Here is a 19,492-nt window from a genome sequence, read left to right as displayed (position 1 = left end):
CTGGGTTACCAGAATTTAACTTCACTGGAATGGCTGGACTTGAACAGCACTCAGGCTGGATAGTGAAATTGGGATGGGTAGGAAGAAATAGAGCTTTCTACCCTTGTTATGCAGCAAATATAGATGAGGTGTTTACTGCACTTGTGGACCAGGGCATTTTAGTTCAGAAATAATTTTAAATTGAAACGATGGCTTCCCTTTTAACTGGATTTTTGACCCATTTAATGGAGCTCTCTCACGTTCCTCAGCTCAGAAATGCGCTGTGCTGGCAGGCGGGGCAGAAGCATGAGTCTGAGCCCCAAGTTGTGCTGACTATTGATCCTCATCAACCCAGCTTCAAAAATGCATCTCATTGTTCAGACTAGGTATCAACAACAGCCAAATGTAGTAGTAAGGATCATAGAATGGTTTGGGTTGGAAGGGACCTTAAAGATCATCTACTCCAACCCCCCTGCCATGGGCAGGGACATCTTTCACTACACCAGGTTGCTCAAAGCCCCATTCAGCCTGACCTTAAACACTTCCAATAATGGGGGCCACAACTTCTCTGGGTTACCTGTTCCAGTGTCTCACCACCATTATAATAAAACTTATTCCTTATATCCAATCTACTTGATAACTGACTATGTGCTTTTGGTGGTAGACACTAGTCACATGCACCAGAATGAGACTGTGGCGGGTATGGTGACACGTCTGCTGTACATAGACACACGGGGCTGAGCAGCTGCATTGACTTCTGGTGCACCACTTGTGTACTTCTGCCCTGTGCCACCACACACTGCATTTAGAATGGTCACTGCTAAAGCTGAGCTACTGTGCTTTGGGTGATCAGAACACTCAGTAAAAACAGTGATAATTACCAGCAGGAGGGTAGCCAGACAACGTGCAAAAGAAAGGGGGAAATACGTAACAGAAAATTTATTTTAGGAAGGCTCTTGGAAAGAAGAGCATTTTCTTTTCTTTGTATATACTGAATAGAAGAAGTCTTAAACAAAGCACAGATTTCGCATGTCTGCTGAAAGAAGTCATTGAAGAACTGCCTGAAAACAGCAGTGAAACTAGAATGTAGCTTTTAAGACAACATCAACTGATGCAATTGTCTCCTCTGATTGTCTGTTCGCATGCCAGAAGCGCTCATGTCACTCTTGTAGAGGTGCGCATGAATGTGATGCGCCTGTACTGACTTTAATCCTACTGCAGCCCACAGTTGGCTTCATTTTCTCGTGGAACAAAGACAAATGAAACCAGAAACCAATTTCACCAGTTTTAAGGCAAGAACTGTATTACTTGCCATTGCTTTGCATTTTGTAAACAGAGTCCTCATGGAAAGATTTTTGCAGTAAATAAAAATGGTCTTTATTATGAGTTAGCTTAGTTATCTGATATTTCAGTAACCTCCATGCAGGCAGAGGTCAGCCCAGAGGAAGTCTTGGACTTGCAGGAAAACCTCCAGCTGGATGACACCTGGGCACAGTGGCTTCTCCTAGCACCTCACTGATGGGTGATCGAGAATCTTCCCCTTAAGTAGCCAAAAGCAGTGGCTGCTTATCTTGCCTCCCAGATGGGCTGAGCAGGGAATCACACCACAGCAAGTTCACAGACAGGCTTCAAAGCCTACATGGGGGCTTCAGATTACATTTCAACACACTCTGTAACTTCATGTGGTTTTCATGCAAACCATGGCAGAATCTTTACACACAGGAGAAGCGTAGGAGAACTGGTGTAAAACATACACCACACAATGGGTTCATGTCAAAATCTCATCTCATATAGAGTTTACTGTCATAGGCTCTGTCCTAGAGACCACAAACACATGAACACAGAAGATTATGTTCTTCTTCTCTTGTTAAGATGAATGAGATCGACAAAGAGAGACTTAATTATAACCTACATTTCCACAAAGGAACAGAGGATATTTTCAAGCAAAAGCACCAGGAAGAGGAAGTATTCGCTTGGAAATTATGGAAAAATCACTTCTAGCCTGTTTTGCAAAAACAAGTATATCCTTTTCTCAGCTGAATGTAATTCTTGACTTATTCCACCTCTTACTGCTGACTCCTTTCCTTCTCACAAGATATCAAGAATTAATGAGACAGAAATTTAAATAAGGGAGGAGATAAAAGCCTAACCCACCTTTATGGTTTATAGATTTACAGTTTATAGGTATAATCTTAAATATCAATATGAGGACAGACATTATTTAAACCTCTCAACTATCATAGGCTCTTATAAATTTTAAAGACCTCATAGATACAGATAAAGCTACTTGCTGCTAAAACCACAAGCTGGACCAGTTATGACCTAGGGCCACATTTAGGATAAAGCATTTAAGACACAAACGAAATTCTCCTTCATAGTGACACTGAAAACAAAGCACATGTGTAATATGAACACACGCCACGCTGTCTGTGGCTCTGCATGCCATATTTTTGAATGAAATAAATTATTAAAAAATTAATGTACCTTCATTACTTATTCTTCAGCTGCTCTGCATCCATTCTGGTAATTAAGAACATCGGCTAGACTAAACACTGTGATTAAAATAGTGCACCAACTGTGCATCTAAAGAATACCTAATGTTTCGCAGTGCTGATTTTTTTTCTATTTAATAGTGACACTTAAGAGATACTGTATCACTACTGAATAAGATTATTACAGTTTTTTTCTGCCACATCTTTTTAACTTGAATTGCAAACAACATCATCCTATTTTGAGGCTCAGGATCTATTGATCAGAATAGATTTTTGGTACACCTTTTGTATAAAGAAATACTCGATGTGTTTTCTAACATACTTGAATGACAGTGCTATTGATGGAACAGTTTGTAAGGCAAACACAAGCGACTCTGTGTTTAACAGGTAAACTTCTAACTTAACTAATGCACAAGGTATAAAACAGGGCTCTGAAAAAATGCACTTACCTGGTATGTAAACAGCACTTGATCTGGTGATTTACCTAATTTTCCATTGATGTTAACTTCAATTCCACCTTTTTTCGTTTCATTCATTGGTCCAACTTGACATACAATCCTAGCAAGAAAGAATGTAAGTTTATCTGTTAGAAGTAACAGCTGCAATACTGATGCAATGTATGTGAGTTACCACACACGCTGTCAGCAAAAGCACTAACTTCGCATTACCCTAAACAAGGCACTTAAATGCTGCCTCAGGTTCCCAGCAAAAACACCCAAGAATAGTTTAATCTTCTACCTAAAGGTAGGTGAGCACTGTACCCAGCAACTACTTAGCCGTCAGTTAGTAGAGATGCCTTCTACAGAAGACTCAAATTCAGCCCAGAATTCAACCCTACACAAGGTTTTCACTGGACCTGGTGATGTTAAAAAAACAAAGGACATCCCCCCTTGATGTAAGAATCAGACCATCAGCTATCTTATAACTTTGTGTGTGTTAGCTGCTGATGCTTTTGTTGTGCAGCCTGCTATCCTGCAGCTTTAAACTACTGTATTTTCACACCTATGATCAAAATCCCTTTAGAATTGCTGTTCTCTGAAAAGAAATCCTCAGATAACCCACGCAAAATCGGAGGTCACTGAGAAAACACTGCCTTAACTAACACTGCTGCTGAGTGATAGCATGGACATTTAAATTTTTATTTCAAAGAGGTGATCCACAGAATATAAGCATGAGAATGCAATAAGGATTCGACACACTTGAAAACTGGCACAAATGTTTAATGGAGAGCTGATAATATAGTTAGATAAGGAGGTATACAATGTTTGCAGCCTGCACAGTGGACAGATTCGTATAGGACACACCCTAAGGACCACTGCTTATTTCCTTCACTCTTTCCCTCCGGAATTATTGCTATTCTTCCTTAAGCAGCGTATGACTACTTAAATAACCCCTCAAACAGAAAAAAAAAAAACAGACAACAAAACCAAAAACTCCAAATTACTGGATACAATGTACTTAAATCGGGACTTAAAAGGATCGTCAAGTCCCTCCGCAGATCACTCCAGACTTTTCTGCCTGGGTACTGGCAAATGGACAAAATTCTCTAAATTCTTGCATGTCCTGGCATGTGTACGGCTGCCTGAGTCTGTTCCTCATCATCTCTCTACTGTATTCTTGGAAGTTGTATCTTCTTGTCAGGCAGAAACAGGAAACGGTGCCTTTGGAGGAATTTCTAGCATATGTCAAGCTAGGGAAAGCAGTCGGGGGCCGGGGCCGGGGGGTGAGCGTGGGGGAAATGCTGTAGTGTGCTTAGCAGGGATTTTAATTGAGAAAAGTTCCCTCCCCTCCCCAGCACTGGCATTACCTCCCTTCCCCCACGTTACAAATGGAAAACTATGAAAAACGAGAACAAGACTTCTTGAAGGCCAACAATTAAATCACCACAGAGCCAGAAAGCAGCCTTAAGTGCCTTAAATCTCACCACTCTCCTGCCCATGGGAGCAATTGTCTCCTAAAAATGACTAGCTTTTGACTGCAGAAGGACAGAGGAGGAAGAATAGGCACTCTTTTGTTGTTGTTGTTAATTTAAATAAAAGAAGGTAATAATAAAACAAGAGAATGGAGGAAGATAAAGACAGAAAATTATAGACACCTATTTGGAGATTTTTAATAACTTTTTTAAGGCTTCACTAATGGAGAACATCCTTCAAATCCCCCTAATTTGTTGATAAATGACATTATGCGAGTTGCATTTGTTCTCACCCATTACCACACTGGCAGAGCTTAGGAAACCAGTAATGTTGCTATGATACAAGGAACCAGTCATCTTGGTTCTGGCTCCTTTCCACATATTTAAAAAATATTAAAAAGCTTTATAAAAAAGCCAAGAGGCTGGGGAAATTCTTGTAAGGCTATGCTGCAATTCATTGCAGCTTTTGCCAACACTGAAAATGTGGAATGGGAAAAGATGACTCTGAAAGAGTTGGGAATTTTGTGGATGGTGATGTACACGTAAACGCATGAGTGATGGCAATGGATTTTGGATGGCAATGGATTTTGGAAGTAGTAAGAGATATATGGCTATATATACATTCTTAAGTCCTAGGGACCTGGGAAGCTTCTAAATCCCTGATCCCCAAAGTGACTAAAGCTAAACATTTTTCAAAAGCTAAAAAAAATCACGTAGGTATCTTCAAAATCCCTTTCAAAACATGCCACAGAAAGCAAAAAGTTACTGTATTACACTTTAAATTAACTGAAGGGAAAGAAAGCCAAGGTTTCAAAGGCAGCTTTAAATATCAAAAGTGAATGAAAGAAAAATCACAGTGCTTAAAATATGTCATTTCTTTTAATATTACTACTGAACCTTCATGCTATGCTTTTTATTAGCTAATACCAAAAGGGTATTTCCCTCTTGAAATTAGATGCTTGATATAATCTGTAGTAAACACCTAGATAGCTAGAAGAATTTAGGCACTTTGTTTTAATTTTTGGCACTGCTTAAGAGTGTGACAAGTAATGCACAGAACATCTACCAACCTGCTTAGGCAATTCAACATTCATGGACTTGTTGGCTCTGCAATGAAACTTAGTCATCTAAAGCTAAACCAAAACTCCGGGCTCCCTCCCTGCCCCCAGGAAAGAAACTTTGTGGCTGCAGTAAAACAAAAAAGATTTAAGCTTCCCCTTGCTTTGCCTGCTTTCCCATAAATCTTGTATGCTTGGCTGCACTGTGGTTCAGATTTAGCAAAGATTTTAATGACTTGATGCACACCTACGATGCTCTTAATTTAAAAACAAATAGTCTTGAGATATCTGCAGTAATAGTTTATGAAAGCTTTTCAAACAAATACGGAAAAAAGTTCAATCAATCAGAAGCAGGAATTTACGCTATTGTAAATTTGTTGCTGTATTAGGATCTATAACAATTTAAAATAAAGATTCAGACATTTCTGTGAAATATTGCAGGTACATCACACTAGTTCTTTCTTCTATTGATAATCTTTATAACCACAGGAAGATCATCTTCTCCTGAAAATGCACAGAAGTTCCTTTTTTTCTTCTAGTATCTTGTGAAAAATATCCAGCAATTACCTTGTTGAAACAGAGTAGAATTCCTCTTTGAAAAGACATTCCTTGTCTGCCACCGTTATATTTTTCACATCTTCTGCTTTTATTCCCAGATTAGATCCCATTATGGTCAGAAGAATTCCACCACTTAGTGGTCCAGTTTTTGGCTCAATCTGTGTTTGCATGGGGGACATTAAAAAACCAAAAAAGCAAAATTAAATATTGCAGTGACCATGATGCTTTATTTAAAGCTACTTTGATTTACCCGTACTCAAAATGCAAAAGATGTTTCATGTAGGACCCCCCACAGAAACATGCTATGTGACGCTTTTTTATTAATTAATCATTTGCTAGCTCAGAACCAGTATTCATCAGCTGCAGGTTTCATGTCTCCTGTGGCAGACAGTTATGTACAAAACTCTTGCCTGGTGTTTACTCTGTTTTAAGTTTGCTTCTTCCACTAAAGCACTGTGATTTTGAAAAGTAAATGGACCGGGCTCCTCTCACGATCATTTCATGGAGCTTTTCCAGCATTTTTTTGCCATGATATTCTCCCTTCAGGCTCATACTAGAACACTGCACCTTCCGACACACAGTGCTGCCCCACATAGAGTCTTCAGAAGTTCCTCTAGTTCCCTGATCTTCCTTTCTGCGTCACGTGGTAGGCTGCTGCAGCACATGGGCTGATGCTAATTAAATAATTTGCAATTAAAATGAGGACTGAGAAAATCCTGCAGTTGCGGTGGACTTCTCAGGTGGAAATATGGCCTGAACAGGCACTTGAATTCTGGGTATTTGTTGGGAGACTAACCTGCTTTCCCATGTCATATATGGGGCATGTCCAGCAAGACCTTTTCAGGCCTTCAGCTTTGGAGGGCTGCAAGTTTACCATCAAGAAGAGCAAAGTTGCTCAGTCCCAAAAGCAGTAATTGGAAGCCAAAAAAATACAGCTTCTGAAAGTTTGGAATTTAATGTCTGCTCCACCAAAATCAGAGTTTCTTAGATCTAAGCAAGCCTGGGCACAGAGACATGGCTGCTACTGCCTGCTGCCCAGCCCAGCTCCAGAATCACTTGCTCTGTCTTCCCATTGGTTCAGCTTCCTAAAACTTCTGCCCGCTAGCCATCCCTTTGCACTCAACCCATAAATAAACTAGCTGAAGAATGACTCAACAGTTGGTGTAGATGTTTCCAAATATTTTGTTCAAGCCTGAAGCCAACAAAAGCTTTGAAAAAACTAATATTTTAATATTTAGTACTTAATCCATAGTCACGTACAAACAGTATTCCAGGTGAAAACACTTTTATTTTTCTTAATTTTCCTTCCCACTCAAATCATCTTTATATGGGCATAGCTATCACACAAGTATTCTTCTCCACATTTTTTGTCGAGATTTCAGGGTATTTGCCTTCCTTGGCAGACTTCAACTGTTTACCTGCCATTTTTTCTTAGATACACCATCACGTGCAACATGCACACCAGCATGCCGCTGGTCCGCCTGTACCCACACTGCACCTCTAAATGCTCAGCCTCAGGAGATTCAGCATCTCTACCAGTTTGGGCAGGTTCCACCGGTGGGGTAGAAACACAGGTTTCAGAATTAAAGTTCCTACTGAGCAAAACATCCCTGTTATGACTCTCAGCCTCTGACATACAGCTAACACATTTTGTGTTCGCTTGGAATATGTTCTCATCAAACGGTGTGTCTGAGTTTCAAAGCACCGATACCACTGTCGCAGCGATTTAGATTTTCCCAGTGGAAGTACATATCACTCTTTTCTCAATAATTATGCCCAGAAGAACAGCATTTAGCTTGTTGCTGAAAAAGACAAGGATTTATCACTTCTTGCTTTGGCTACTGGTCCACCAAGGTGGACGACGCTCTTCCCTCGCCCTGGGAGAATGCTCCATCCGCGGAGTAAGTCAGGGGTGCGCATTTGGTCTCTCTGACTTCTTACGTTCAACTTCTACAGCCTTTGATTCCAGTGTGGTTGATCCAGGGTTGATTCCAGGGTTTGATTCCAGTGTGGACTGGAAAATATCACTGACACCTCAAAAACACATTGTGATGCAAACCCAACCTGCTCCCTTATTAAATACTATTTAAAAGTCTAGTCTTAAGCCTGTTAATGGGCCTGTGAAGTGCTTGTAGTTCCAGGAGCAGTGAACCTCTCTTATAGACTTACTTCAGGTAGAAAGGACTCCAGGAGAGAAAAAAATCCATGGTAATTCCCAGGAATCAACTGCCACATTTAAGTGTACACTGCTAGTCTGGCTTGTGGCACAGTGAGGACAAGGCTTGAAAAACAAGGAGTCTCAAAGACTCCATTCAGTCTCTTATTTTGATTCTTTACAAATCTCTCTCACACATCACTACTGGCATTATTTCCTTGCAGCTATTTCAGAGGCTTACTTGACACCCTAGGAAGAAAACTGCCTGTCAGTATGAGCTTGCTTGGATGCTTTCTCCTGAAAAATAATACACTGGTAGGGAGAGAAAAAAAGCAATCTTACGCGAGTGATTTCTGGATGAGGACACGTGTTGGTGGGAGGAGCATGACAGAGTTTTTCATAAATGCACTTGCTGGGCTTGCCATCTTCTTCACACCAGACACACTTATAATCGTGGTGGGCCGCGAGGCATAAGCTGCAGTCGCTTCGTCCATAAGAGCAGTTGTACAGAGTCACTGAAAAATAAATGGTAAATGCACTTAGACATTTTCTTCTCTTTTAATGATAATCGGTGTGTTATAGGAAGGAAAACTAATCCTATGTACAAAGTCTGCCTGTTGCTCAGTTGAGTTGTGTGAAGAATATGCATACTCTGTAGGTAACCCCTGCATGATGCTGAGAGAAAACTATTTTTCCTTGTATGGAAGAACCTGAAATCTATCCATGTGCAGAGTATGAGTAAACTATCAAGTAGAATCTAAATGCATTTTTGTCACTCAAGCATTGTCAAAATGTTTAAGTACAAAGTCCTTTCTTTGACTCTCCTCAGTGAACCTGCCTATACAACTGTTCAAGGACTAGTTCAACCAAGCAGGTTCTCTTGGCATACCAGGACTCAGATGTGGAAGGGTATAAACTCTGCCTGGGTGTTTGTAGGGACAGACATCAGCTGGCATGGGACCTCTGCCAGTTGGGTATTTAAAGGAAGAGAGCTGCCTTTGTTGGCTGTTTCCAGGATATTTGGGCCTTTCCAAAATCATTGCTAAAGCCTGAGTCAAATAGAAAGTTAACACTTACTGAAGTGTTATCTTTTGTTCAAATTAATACCTCTTCATTTCTTCATTCTTCTCTATTTTCTTGCTTTTGTTTTCACTTTTGTCTTGAACTGCCATCCTCGTGTACACCTTATTCCTTCTGTAGTGGGGTTTAATTCTAGTTTTTCTGAGCCAAGAAATCAGGTCTGACAGTCATGCCTCTCTTACTGATGAACCACACACCAACTGTCCCAGACACTAAGCTTGTTTTGGCCCCCATCAATCTGCAGCATGATGCACAGTCATGAACAAAATTAATTTCCTCAAATAGACACAAAGCCTTGAGACAAAGCTGGGTGGTTCGGCACCATAAGGAAAGCCTGGGCTTGCAAGAAAACATTTGGAGATGCACTTGAGAGCTAGCCCAGAAGAAAACAGACTGAAAAGATGGCACATACTTCTCTAGAGGAAGTTGCAAATTGCACAGATTACTCAGCTTGAGTGCTGTGCTTCCCTGGGAAGGTGTGTTGATTATCGTAAAGAGGGTAACTTCTTTCTTCCTCCTTTTCTGCTCTTTCCCTTCATCCCTTCTCTCTTTTTGGCTGCTCCTTTTTTCTGGCCACGCAGCCTCACCCTCTGCCACCGAGGCTCTGGCACTTGTTGAGTCTTCTCGTAAATCAACTTAACCTACCAGAACAGCAGAAAACAATCCAGGTTTCCTCCTGTGCTCCTTCAAGAGTTAAATGTGCTCACAGATGGGAGTGGGGAGTACAAGTCAGAGACTCAACATCTCCCCTTTCCAGTAGTGATAAGCTGGTTTATGTCCTCATTAAGTCTCAAGAAATGGTACCCTTTGTGACATTGGGGTTTTTTCAAAGGAATTTTATCCTTAAAGATGCAAGAAGTGAAGTGAAGTAAACAGAGGTGATTAGATGCGGGCAAGAGAGCCTAGGATAAATCCCTTTGAGACTGCATATGGTAAAGGCCATCAGAAATGTCTATTTAAAGAAAGCTTTTATTCTTAGAGGAGCAGGACTCTAGGAAGGACACCAGCAAAAGCACCCTCCAGTCACTAACATTTCAATGTGCTTGATATCTTCCTAGATAACAGCAGCAGCAATAGCTTTTTAAATCTAATTCCAAGAGGCTACCATGTCAAGATTCCTACTGAAATGAAAAAGTAAAATGAGAATGCTGGTTTTCCATTATTTTTCAGCAGTGCCTTTATTCCCCTGCCAGGCATGAACAATAATACAGATGCCCAAAACTTGGCTACAGTCTCACTGCCACCTGCATGAGAGCACAGAACCTCATAAGGGCAGTTTTTCTCTAAATTATGCATATTTAATAATCTTGGCATTCAGTTTCACAGCTAGTCTAGTAGAATAACACGGTTTTATTCCTTCCCTTACACTGAAGAGTTAATGGAATGATGAAGGCTGGTTTTAACCCTTCTTACATCTAATCAGCATATCCACTTGATTTCAAGAAGTTCTACCAGCACAAAATCAGTCGAGACATCACCGGAGGTGTATGCAAAGCCAAGGGACTTTGGCATTTGTAAGAATGAATCGATGAGAAAGAGCATCCATTTGATTCAACCCCAATCTTGAATTCTCAAGGAATCGATGAACACAAAACAAGAGTAGCATCATTTGCGTCATATACTGAGCACGTCAATACAGAAGTCACTGAGCAAGAAATATAACCCAAGCAATGTTATCAATAGCTTGTGTGTTAACTATTCACTCTATATGTTGGATGTGAAAGCAATGCTGGGGAAAAGCACCAGACTAACAGCCGTGGTACGCTGCTGTTTGCTTTTACAAGCAGAAGAGATGGTGTGGGCAGCAGCAAGGAAAAGCTTCCTCATGTCTACGCTGCAAATTGTTTTCACAGGAATCAGATTGCTTTCTTAATCCAGCAGTCTGAAAGGCTGCTACTGCACGGGGACTTGAGCAGGTAATATTGTTAAACAAATCTTCCCCTTGCCTTCCTAAACCCTGCATTTCCCACCCACTCTGCCACATGGCCACCTGATATAGCACGGGAATATGCTTACTGAATTACTTTGTTATCCTGCATTGGCTGGACAGGGATTTTCATCCCATCCTTCAGTAAACAATGTCAGCGCTGCAACGTCTGGACATGCCTCACATCCAGTTGCATAAATGCAGCGGAGGAAGCTATGGCCTTAAAGCATTAAACACTCCCCCTGTTCACTGATCAGCTCATTAAATGTACCAGCAGCAAGCCACTCATTAGATTCAGACTCTTATCCATCACCTTGAGATACCAGCTGTGAAATCATTGATAAAAAGGACAAAGGATAAAAGGGATATATTGGATTTCATACTGTTCGGAACCCCTGATGGCCTGAGATGTAAAAATGCTATCGTAACTTAGTATTCACTAAGTGTTACACAAAGAAAGGGTTCTTTCACTGGCAGGTTCAAAGGTGCTTCTCAGCAGCAAGCATACACCCAAAGCCAATCCTTTTCAAGATGCATAAAAAACATTACGCTCTGGATTTCATTTGGCAAGGAAAATTAAAAGCAGGAGAGAATTTGGATTAAAAAAATCCCTTTTATAATAAAAAGACACATTTGTTGATAATTTTTCAATTCCGCTCTTGCAAGGATTCTGTATTTCAATTTGAATGATAACATTTTTTAAATAATTTCACTACTTCTTTTTTTCTGTCTTTCCTGGACTGGGAAGAAAGATGTTGGGAATATTTGGTCAAAATTCTGCAGTTTTAAACACCACAGCCTTTGGAATGGAAATTAAGACAGTGTGAGATTGTAATATGACCTCCCCATAAAATTCATGCCAGGCCCTCTTTTAAGTGCTTTCAGCACTGCACACAAAGCCATAGGGAAAATCTTCTAAAAACATATTTCTATGCTGCCAATAAGAAAGGGAGTAAATTTAAATATTGTACAGATGGAAAAATATGGTCTGAAGATTTAATCTGAAGGGGAAATTACTTGTGGGCAATATTAAGTTTCCTGACATTGACTCATCACAGAAGTAACAAGTGTGTTGCCTCACAGTTTTTGCAAGATTATGCCTTAAACTTCAGCCCAAAGGAGCGTAAGGTGTGTCCCAGCTCCCAGATACTGCTCCACTGATTTTGATGAAGCTTCCTCACCTCAACTCAGGACTAGGTTCACAGACATAATTGCTTCATTGTTGTACATTGAAAGAAATAAAAATAAAGAAATAAGCAATTTATATCAGAGACCGAGTGTGCTATAAAAATATATTTTCTGTTGCCATAGAAATTAATGAATAAAGTAAGCAGCTGAAAGCACACTGAATGTTTCTGTGTATTGCTGATCACCTGCAGATGTAAAGACTGCAGAACCTGTCTGAGACCCAGCTGAAAGTTCAGATTTCAGGTGAAGTCCATATGAGTGGCAGTGAGAAGGATCTCCTTTCTGCTATTGGAAGGGGCAAGTTCACTGGGGAAGGGGAAATAGCCATTGAAAAAACATAAATCAAACTACTTAAGTAGGTTTGAACTGTGAAGCTTTGCTATTAAGACTGCCCTTCACAGCAAAAGTGAACTTGAAAATAAAGGTAGCATACTTAAAACAGCCTTTAATACATACAACACTGATGTTTAATTCATGAGTTTAGTATTAATAACTTTTGATCTCTCAGATTTAATTGATTCACCCAAATCAGCAAAACCTACAAAGGTAACGTTCTTATTCACATAACCCCAAATTGTGAAGGAATGGATTCCTGTTTACTGTAATTAACCTCCCTTTAATCCCATATTTCATACTTACCCATCAGTTTGCTGTCAATCTTGACTGTATCTGTTCTCATGGATAAGTTAAGTTGTATGGTTTCATTTGCACTATAGGACAGCTGGAAAAGATGACACAATAGAGATATTTATACCTTCATTTGGCAAGGTTCATTTCATGCATTTTCTATGATTCTCAATAATCAGAGCTGTGAAGGTTTTAGGAACTATCCCAAACCTTATGGTCTTTTTTTTCATCTCGGCCAAATACATTTATAGAAAAATGTTTTAATGAACCTAATCCTTCACAGTCTGAATTTTCAAGTATCAAGGGACAGCAATAGCTGAATACGTGCTTTTCATTAATTTAATTTATATTTGGTTATAAGTATCCAAGCAGCAAAGGTACTGTTCAGATTCAGTAAGTGTAGCTGCTGATCCTGCTGAGTTCTCCCTTCCCACACCATCTGGCCCCATTACTTCTGTGGACATGGCAGACTCGCACCACATGGAGGGGAAATCTCTTGCATCTTTTGCAGTGCAACCCCACCGTTATAGCCAAAGCACAAGGTTCACATGCTCCAAGACATAAGCTTCCACTCAGACCGAAAGACAGCAGCAATAACAACCAGTGGGGAAGAAAAAGAGCAAAGAAAAATACAATGGCTTTATAAAGCAAATGCCTTGTGCTAGGCTCAAATGTTGCATAAATGCTAATTAGTTCTCAAAACTGCTGTTAGTAAGCTTAAAGACATAAAGGTTAAAGTTAGCATAACATTTGTGAGTCCTGATTTGAGCTTAGTAAATAGACTACTTTTTTGAATATTATTTCCTTTCTTTGTAAAATAAACCAGAGTGAAAGAAGCCTAGCTAGTAAGTAGCCAAACAACAACATATTGTTACCATTCCCATTTTTGCAGATGTAAAATGGGAAAGATAATGAATTGGAGAGGGAGAGCTCTGAACTTCTCATCTTCTACCCTCAATGATTTCACCAGATTGCATAAAAAGTAAAGAATAAAAGAGAAATGGTCCTGAATTCATCCAGGGACAGTTCAATGAATCCATGGATTGCATAGATAGAGAAATCAAGAAGGATCGAGGTCTTTGAGGGGAGACGCCAGCATCTCTGAGCCAAAGCTGCTGCCTTTGACTGCTACTGCCAAAGGAGAATCTCCATCAGAGGTAGCTTTCTCCTCTGAGGGAAACCAATGTTACCCCTATATTTCTGGACACATGCGGACACTGGAACTATAGAAACTGAATATACTTAGTAGGTGAACCATATTTTTGCATTTACCTTTTCACTCATGAATGAAAATTTTCCTTGTTCTGATTCATCAACAGGAGCTTTGAAATCAAATTGGCTGTTTCCAACCTCAAATTTTTTATCCTATGGAAGAGAAAAGTTCAGCTTAAAATTTGTTCAGCATCACCAAGCATAATAAAATATCACTGGGCAATATCCTGTTCAGCACTGGAAGTAGTAAGACCAAATGGAGAAGGCTAAACAGTTAAAGTCATCTCCTGAAAACAAAGCTAGTGAAACACTGAGCCAGCGCAATCTGCTGCTTTGCTGCACCTTTCTGACACTCATTAAAGCTGGAAGCACTAGAGCAGTACAAGTAAACAAGAACATATCTAGCACCCCATTTCAGGGAACAGTAAGAAAAAGCCAAGAGATGTAAATACTGGATGGCTTCATATATCAGTTGTGCTATTAACAGAGCTGTGTGAGTTCTGCCCTTTACGGTTTTCTCTGAAGGGTTCCTGGGCAGAGCAGGAATGCAAGAATTACATGGGAAAACAGAATGAACATCTCTGAGACCCTGCTGGCTTTGCTTCTCCTGCCTCACCGCGATTCCAGATGTGTTTTCACAGGACAGTCTTTGATGGCAGCACCAGCTTAAGGGTATTCCTGGCTCCTTTCCCCTCTCTTCTCCCTAGACCCTAAATCCATTCATTCCTGCGGTTAGGCTGCAGCACATACCAACCTGCGCTGCACTGTGCTGGCAAAGCTCTTGAGCTTGGTTGTTCTGTGATTCAGTTGAGGAGCTGAGCTGGCTAAAAACCAAACACATCACCCCATGACACTATTTCTGTGCTGGGTCTTTCTCCTGCTCTGCCCACAGCACAGCTGCGCAAACAGCTTTGCCAGAAGAACCAGAGAAAGAAATAAGTAGCAAGGATATTTTCAGGCAGTACTGTTGGTAAAGACTTATGAAATCAGAGCTCACTGTGGGACAGGACCACTTTCACCTTTTTAGAATCACAGAATACCTTGGGTTGAGGGGTCCTTCAAAGACCATCTAGTCCAACCCCCCTGCCATGGGCAGGGACATCTTTCCCTAGATCAGGTTGCTCAAAGCCCCCTCCAACCTGACCTTGAACATTTCCAATGATGGGGCATCCACAACTTCTCTGGGCAACCTGTTCCAGTGTCTCACCACCCTCATCATAAAAAAAAAAGTCTTCCTTATATCCAATCTAAACGTACCTTTTTTCAGTTTAAAACCATTGCTCCTTGTCCTGTCACTATAGACCCTGTTAAAAAGCCTCTCTCCATCTTTCTTATGAGCCCCCTTTACATATTGAAATGCCACTAAAAGGTCTCCTCGGACCCTTCTCCAGGCTGACGAACCCAAACTCTCTCAGCTTTTCTTCATAGGAGGGATGTTCTACCCCTCTGATCATTTTTTTGGCCCTCCTCTGGACCTCTTCCAACAGGTCCATATATTTCTTGTACTGAGGACTCCAGAGTTGGATGGAGTACTCCAGGTGGGGTCTCACTGGAGTGGAGTAGAAGGGCAGAATCACCTCCCTTGACCTGCTGGGCATGCTTCTTTTTTTGCAGCCCTAGATACGATTGGCATTGTGGGCTGCAAGTGCACGTTGCTGGCTCATATTTAATTTCTGAGTGCATATATGCAGTGCATATTTAATTTGTGCAGTGGGTGGGGACTTGGCTGACAGGCTGCACCCGAAGAGTGGTGATAAATAGCTCCTTTTCCAAATGGCAACCTGTCACATGTGGAGTTCCCCAAGGATCAATATTGGGCCCAATGTTATTCAATGTCTTTATAAGTGATCTGGATAATGGGGTCAAGTGTAGCCTGATGAAGTTTGCTGATGACACCAGGTTCAGTGGGGAAGTAGACACTCCAGAAGGGAGAGCTGCTCTGCAGGAAGATCTGGATAGGCTGGAAGAGTGGGCCAACAAGAACCTTATGAAGTTCAACAAGGAGAAGTGTAAGATCATGCACCTGGGAAAACATAATCCAGGAGTGCAGCACAGACTGGGATCCACCTGGCTGGAGAGCAGCTCTGTGGAAAGGGACCTGGGGGTCCTGGTGGACAGGAAGCTCAACATGAGCGAACAGTGTGCTGCTGCGGCCAAGAAGGCCAACAGGATGCTGCGTTGCATCAAAATGGGCATCACCAGCAGAGATAAAGAGGTCATTATCCTGCTCTACTGAGCACTTGTCAGGCCACACCTGGAGTATTGTGTACAGTTCTGGTCCCCGCTATACAAAAAGGATGTGGACAGGCTGGAAGGGGTCCAGAGAAGGGCCACCAAGATGATCAAAGGACTGGGAAGCCTGCCATATGAGGACAGGCTGGAAGAACTGGGTTTGTTCTGCCTTGAGAAAAGGGGGCTTAGAGGGGATCTCATCACCATGCACCAGTACTTAAGGGGCAGCTACAAAGAAGATGGAGGTTCCCTTTTAACACGGAGTCCCATGGAGAGGACAAGGGGAAATGGACACAAGTTGCTCTTGGGGAGATACCGACTGGACACCAGAGGTAAATTTTTCACAGAAAGGACAGTCAACCATTGGAATAATGTCTCCAGGGAAGTGGTTGACTCGGCCACGTTGGACACCTTCAAAAGTCGTCTGGACAGGGTGCTGGGCCATCTTGTCTAGACTGCGCTCTTCCTAGAAAGGTTGGACTAGATGATCGCTGAGGTCCCTTCCAACCTGGGATTCTGTGATTCTCATCCACAAGTACCTCCAGGTCCTTCTCCACAGGGCTACCCTCAATCCATTTAGCCCCCAGCTTGATATTGCTGGTATTGATATTGGAGATTGCCCAACCCAGGTGCAGGACGTTGAACTTGGCCTTGTTGAACTTCATGAGAACTTCACTTTGATGCCTTTTGTGGATGTAAAGGACTAGTCCCTGCTTTTGTCCAGATCTGATTGAGTCTTGGAGTACACGGCAAAAAAATAATGGTTGCTTGATTCCTCTTTCCTGCTCCCAGGGTTAGGAAGTCTCCTGCTGTCATTTAAGCCTTGTGTATGAGGACCTTATCCTATTTATTTGTAGCTACTTCTTCAATGCTGGAATCACTGGTAACTCATGGGCCACTAGGTTTATCTGAATAGTGCAGTGGAAACCTTTCCTATTGCACTTTCACTGTGACAGGCTGGGTGACAGACACAAAAGCCCACCACAGTTTGGGGCTGAGGATGAGCACACGCTTTAACCAGGTAAAGGGCCTGACTGCAGTCTCTGGGAAGTTTGTGTTACAGAGGGGAACAGACCTTTTACTTCTTCCTTCCTAGAAGCTGCATATAGAAAATAAACTACTGACTGAGCTCTGAAAAGCCTCTTCTAAAAGTTTTACAGCACATTCTTTTTTACAGAAAGCGCCTACATACTCTAAGTTTTAAAGCACCTTACAAATCTCTCTTCTGAGGAAAACTGCCTCACTTTCCCTACTCTATATTTCAATATATCATATATTTTTCAGAAGTGTTCAAATTCTGCTGCTGTTGTGTAAGGCTTTCCCACACACTTAGCAGAAGGCACTGGGAGAGGGGCTTTGGTGTGTGTGACAGCTGCCACCTGGAGCAAACTGCAGTCAGGAGTTGCTATAGCAGGCTCTCGGGCAGAAGGCCACAGAGCTCACATTCAGCAGTCTGGATGCAAGAAGAGACACTGGGAAGTGGGTTACGCATCAGACACACATGACAAAAACCTATCCAAATGGGAAATGACTTTTAACGAAAATCTTTGGAGGATTAATAAGCTTATCTTGATGCTGATACATCTGTCTCTTCTACTGTGCCAATCTTTCAAGGACGTAGCTGGAGAATGCCTCTCAGAAGTTGCATGCTATATGACTGATCAGTACTAAACTCCTCTCACCCGCTTGTCCTGGATGAGGCTATTCCCAAGAGAATGAACACAGCTTGGATTTACTTCTTCCTACTGAAATTATTTCACAGAAGGAGGGGCAGAAAAATAGCCAACAGCTTCTCCTCTTTTAGTCTATTTCCCTCCAGCAGAAGCCCTCAGGAGATTTATTTATTGTACTCTAAACGTTCACAAGTTAAGAGGCTTGTACAAAACGCGTGAGCTTATTCTTCCACCCTCAATTCTGCAATAGCAGTTTTAGAAGCCATCCACATCTTCTACTCACTGGGTAAGCCCAAACCTTCACTGCTAATCTCCACCTAGAAACAGAGATGCTTATATGCATGATATTGCCTAGTGCACTTAGTCACCCATGATTAGGTAGGTTGTGCATCACCCTTTAAAGCAAAGCACAGGTTAAACCAAGATAATAGAGCTAATAGTTCAAAGTGACAACAGAACATTCATTCTTGCTGACCAATTTATTCTAAGCAAGAATTTAGGCGAGGAAAATGGATACATACCAGTGTTCCTTCTATAAAGACCTTAAATGTGCTCACAGCTGCATGACTGCTACCTCCAAACACACTGTAATGCCCAGCATATCCTGCGGCAGAATCGTTCCACATGAGAAGCCATATGCTATTTTGCCTTTGGGCTGCAGGCCAACCCTACAAAATATCCATCCATGCCTTCCCCTGAGCCACCCTGCCCTCCTTGAGATGTTTACCAAAGGCTGAGTGCAGGTTGAGCCATTACTCAAATGAACCTTCAGTGACCGAAGTTATTGCTTCAGATAGCATAGCCCCACAGGCATGAGTGCCTGTACAATTACAACTATTTCATGCCTTATTTGTTTGTTTTCACATATACTTATAGGTCTGTGTATACAGCTGTAGTCACTGTGTGTGCCTATTCAAGTCCTGGCACTATTATTTTGGCTTAAAATGCACCTCTGTACCAGGATATATGGTGCTCCTCCCACAACAGAGGATACGTTACCACAAGGCTCTCACCTAAGAACAGTTATTCTGACATCATTTGACACTCATTGCTCTCCAGCATCTTTCCAGCCTAGGGCCTATGCATTCATCTTACTTCTTACAGAGACTTGCATTCCATGTAAGCCTTCCAAGTTCCAAGTTAAATAAGTGCATACTAGGTCTCATCTGTAGGCAAACTGTTAAACACCGCTACCCATGACAAAGCATTCAATCCCCAGGATGTGTCTGCCCTTGTTAAATGTAATTGATACGCACAGGAAAAAAAAAGGGCGGAAGCATTTTCGCTCCCTTTTCTCTACTAGTGGTTTAGAAAGATTAAAGTGCTTATTCATAGAATGATAAACTAGATGAAGGAGTTTAGGGGTTCCTGCTGCTGTTTCTCCTCCTTGGAGGAAAAG

General features: G+C 41.5%; 1 protein-coding gene across 10 annotated transcripts in view; it reads right to left on the bottom strand.

Annotated features, from left to right (window-relative positions):
• PLXNB2 (plexin B2) overlaps positions 1-19,492 on the bottom strand; it is a 258,237-nt gene that overhangs the window by 43,571 nt on the left and 195,174 nt on the right. For all 10 annotated transcript variants that reach the window (XM_075081225.1, XM_075081226.1, XM_075081223.1 and 7 more), the window contains 5 exons: positions 14,249-14,341; positions 12,989-13,070; positions 8,497-8,669; positions 6,009-6,157; positions 2,921-3,029 (listed from right to left, as the gene is read on the bottom strand). In XM_075081225.1, the coding sequence (XP_074937326.1) occupies positions 2,921-3,029; positions 6,009-6,157; positions 8,497-8,669; positions 12,989-13,070; positions 14,249-14,341 (606 nt within the window). The remainder of the gene's footprint in view (positions 1-2,920; positions 3,030-6,008; positions 6,158-8,496; positions 8,670-12,988; positions 13,071-14,248; positions 14,342-19,492) is intronic.

Source organism: Phalacrocorax aristotelis, chromosome 1 (assembly GCF_949628215.1).
Source record: "Phalacrocorax aristotelis chromosome 1, bGulAri2.1, whole genome shotgun sequence".
In the NCBI taxonomy this organism is placed as follows: domain Eukaryota; kingdom Metazoa; phylum Chordata; class Aves; order Suliformes; family Phalacrocoracidae; genus Phalacrocorax; species Phalacrocorax aristotelis.
The sequence above is the reverse complement of the archived record's forward strand: the minus strand, read 5'-3'. Positions and strand labels throughout refer to the sequence as shown.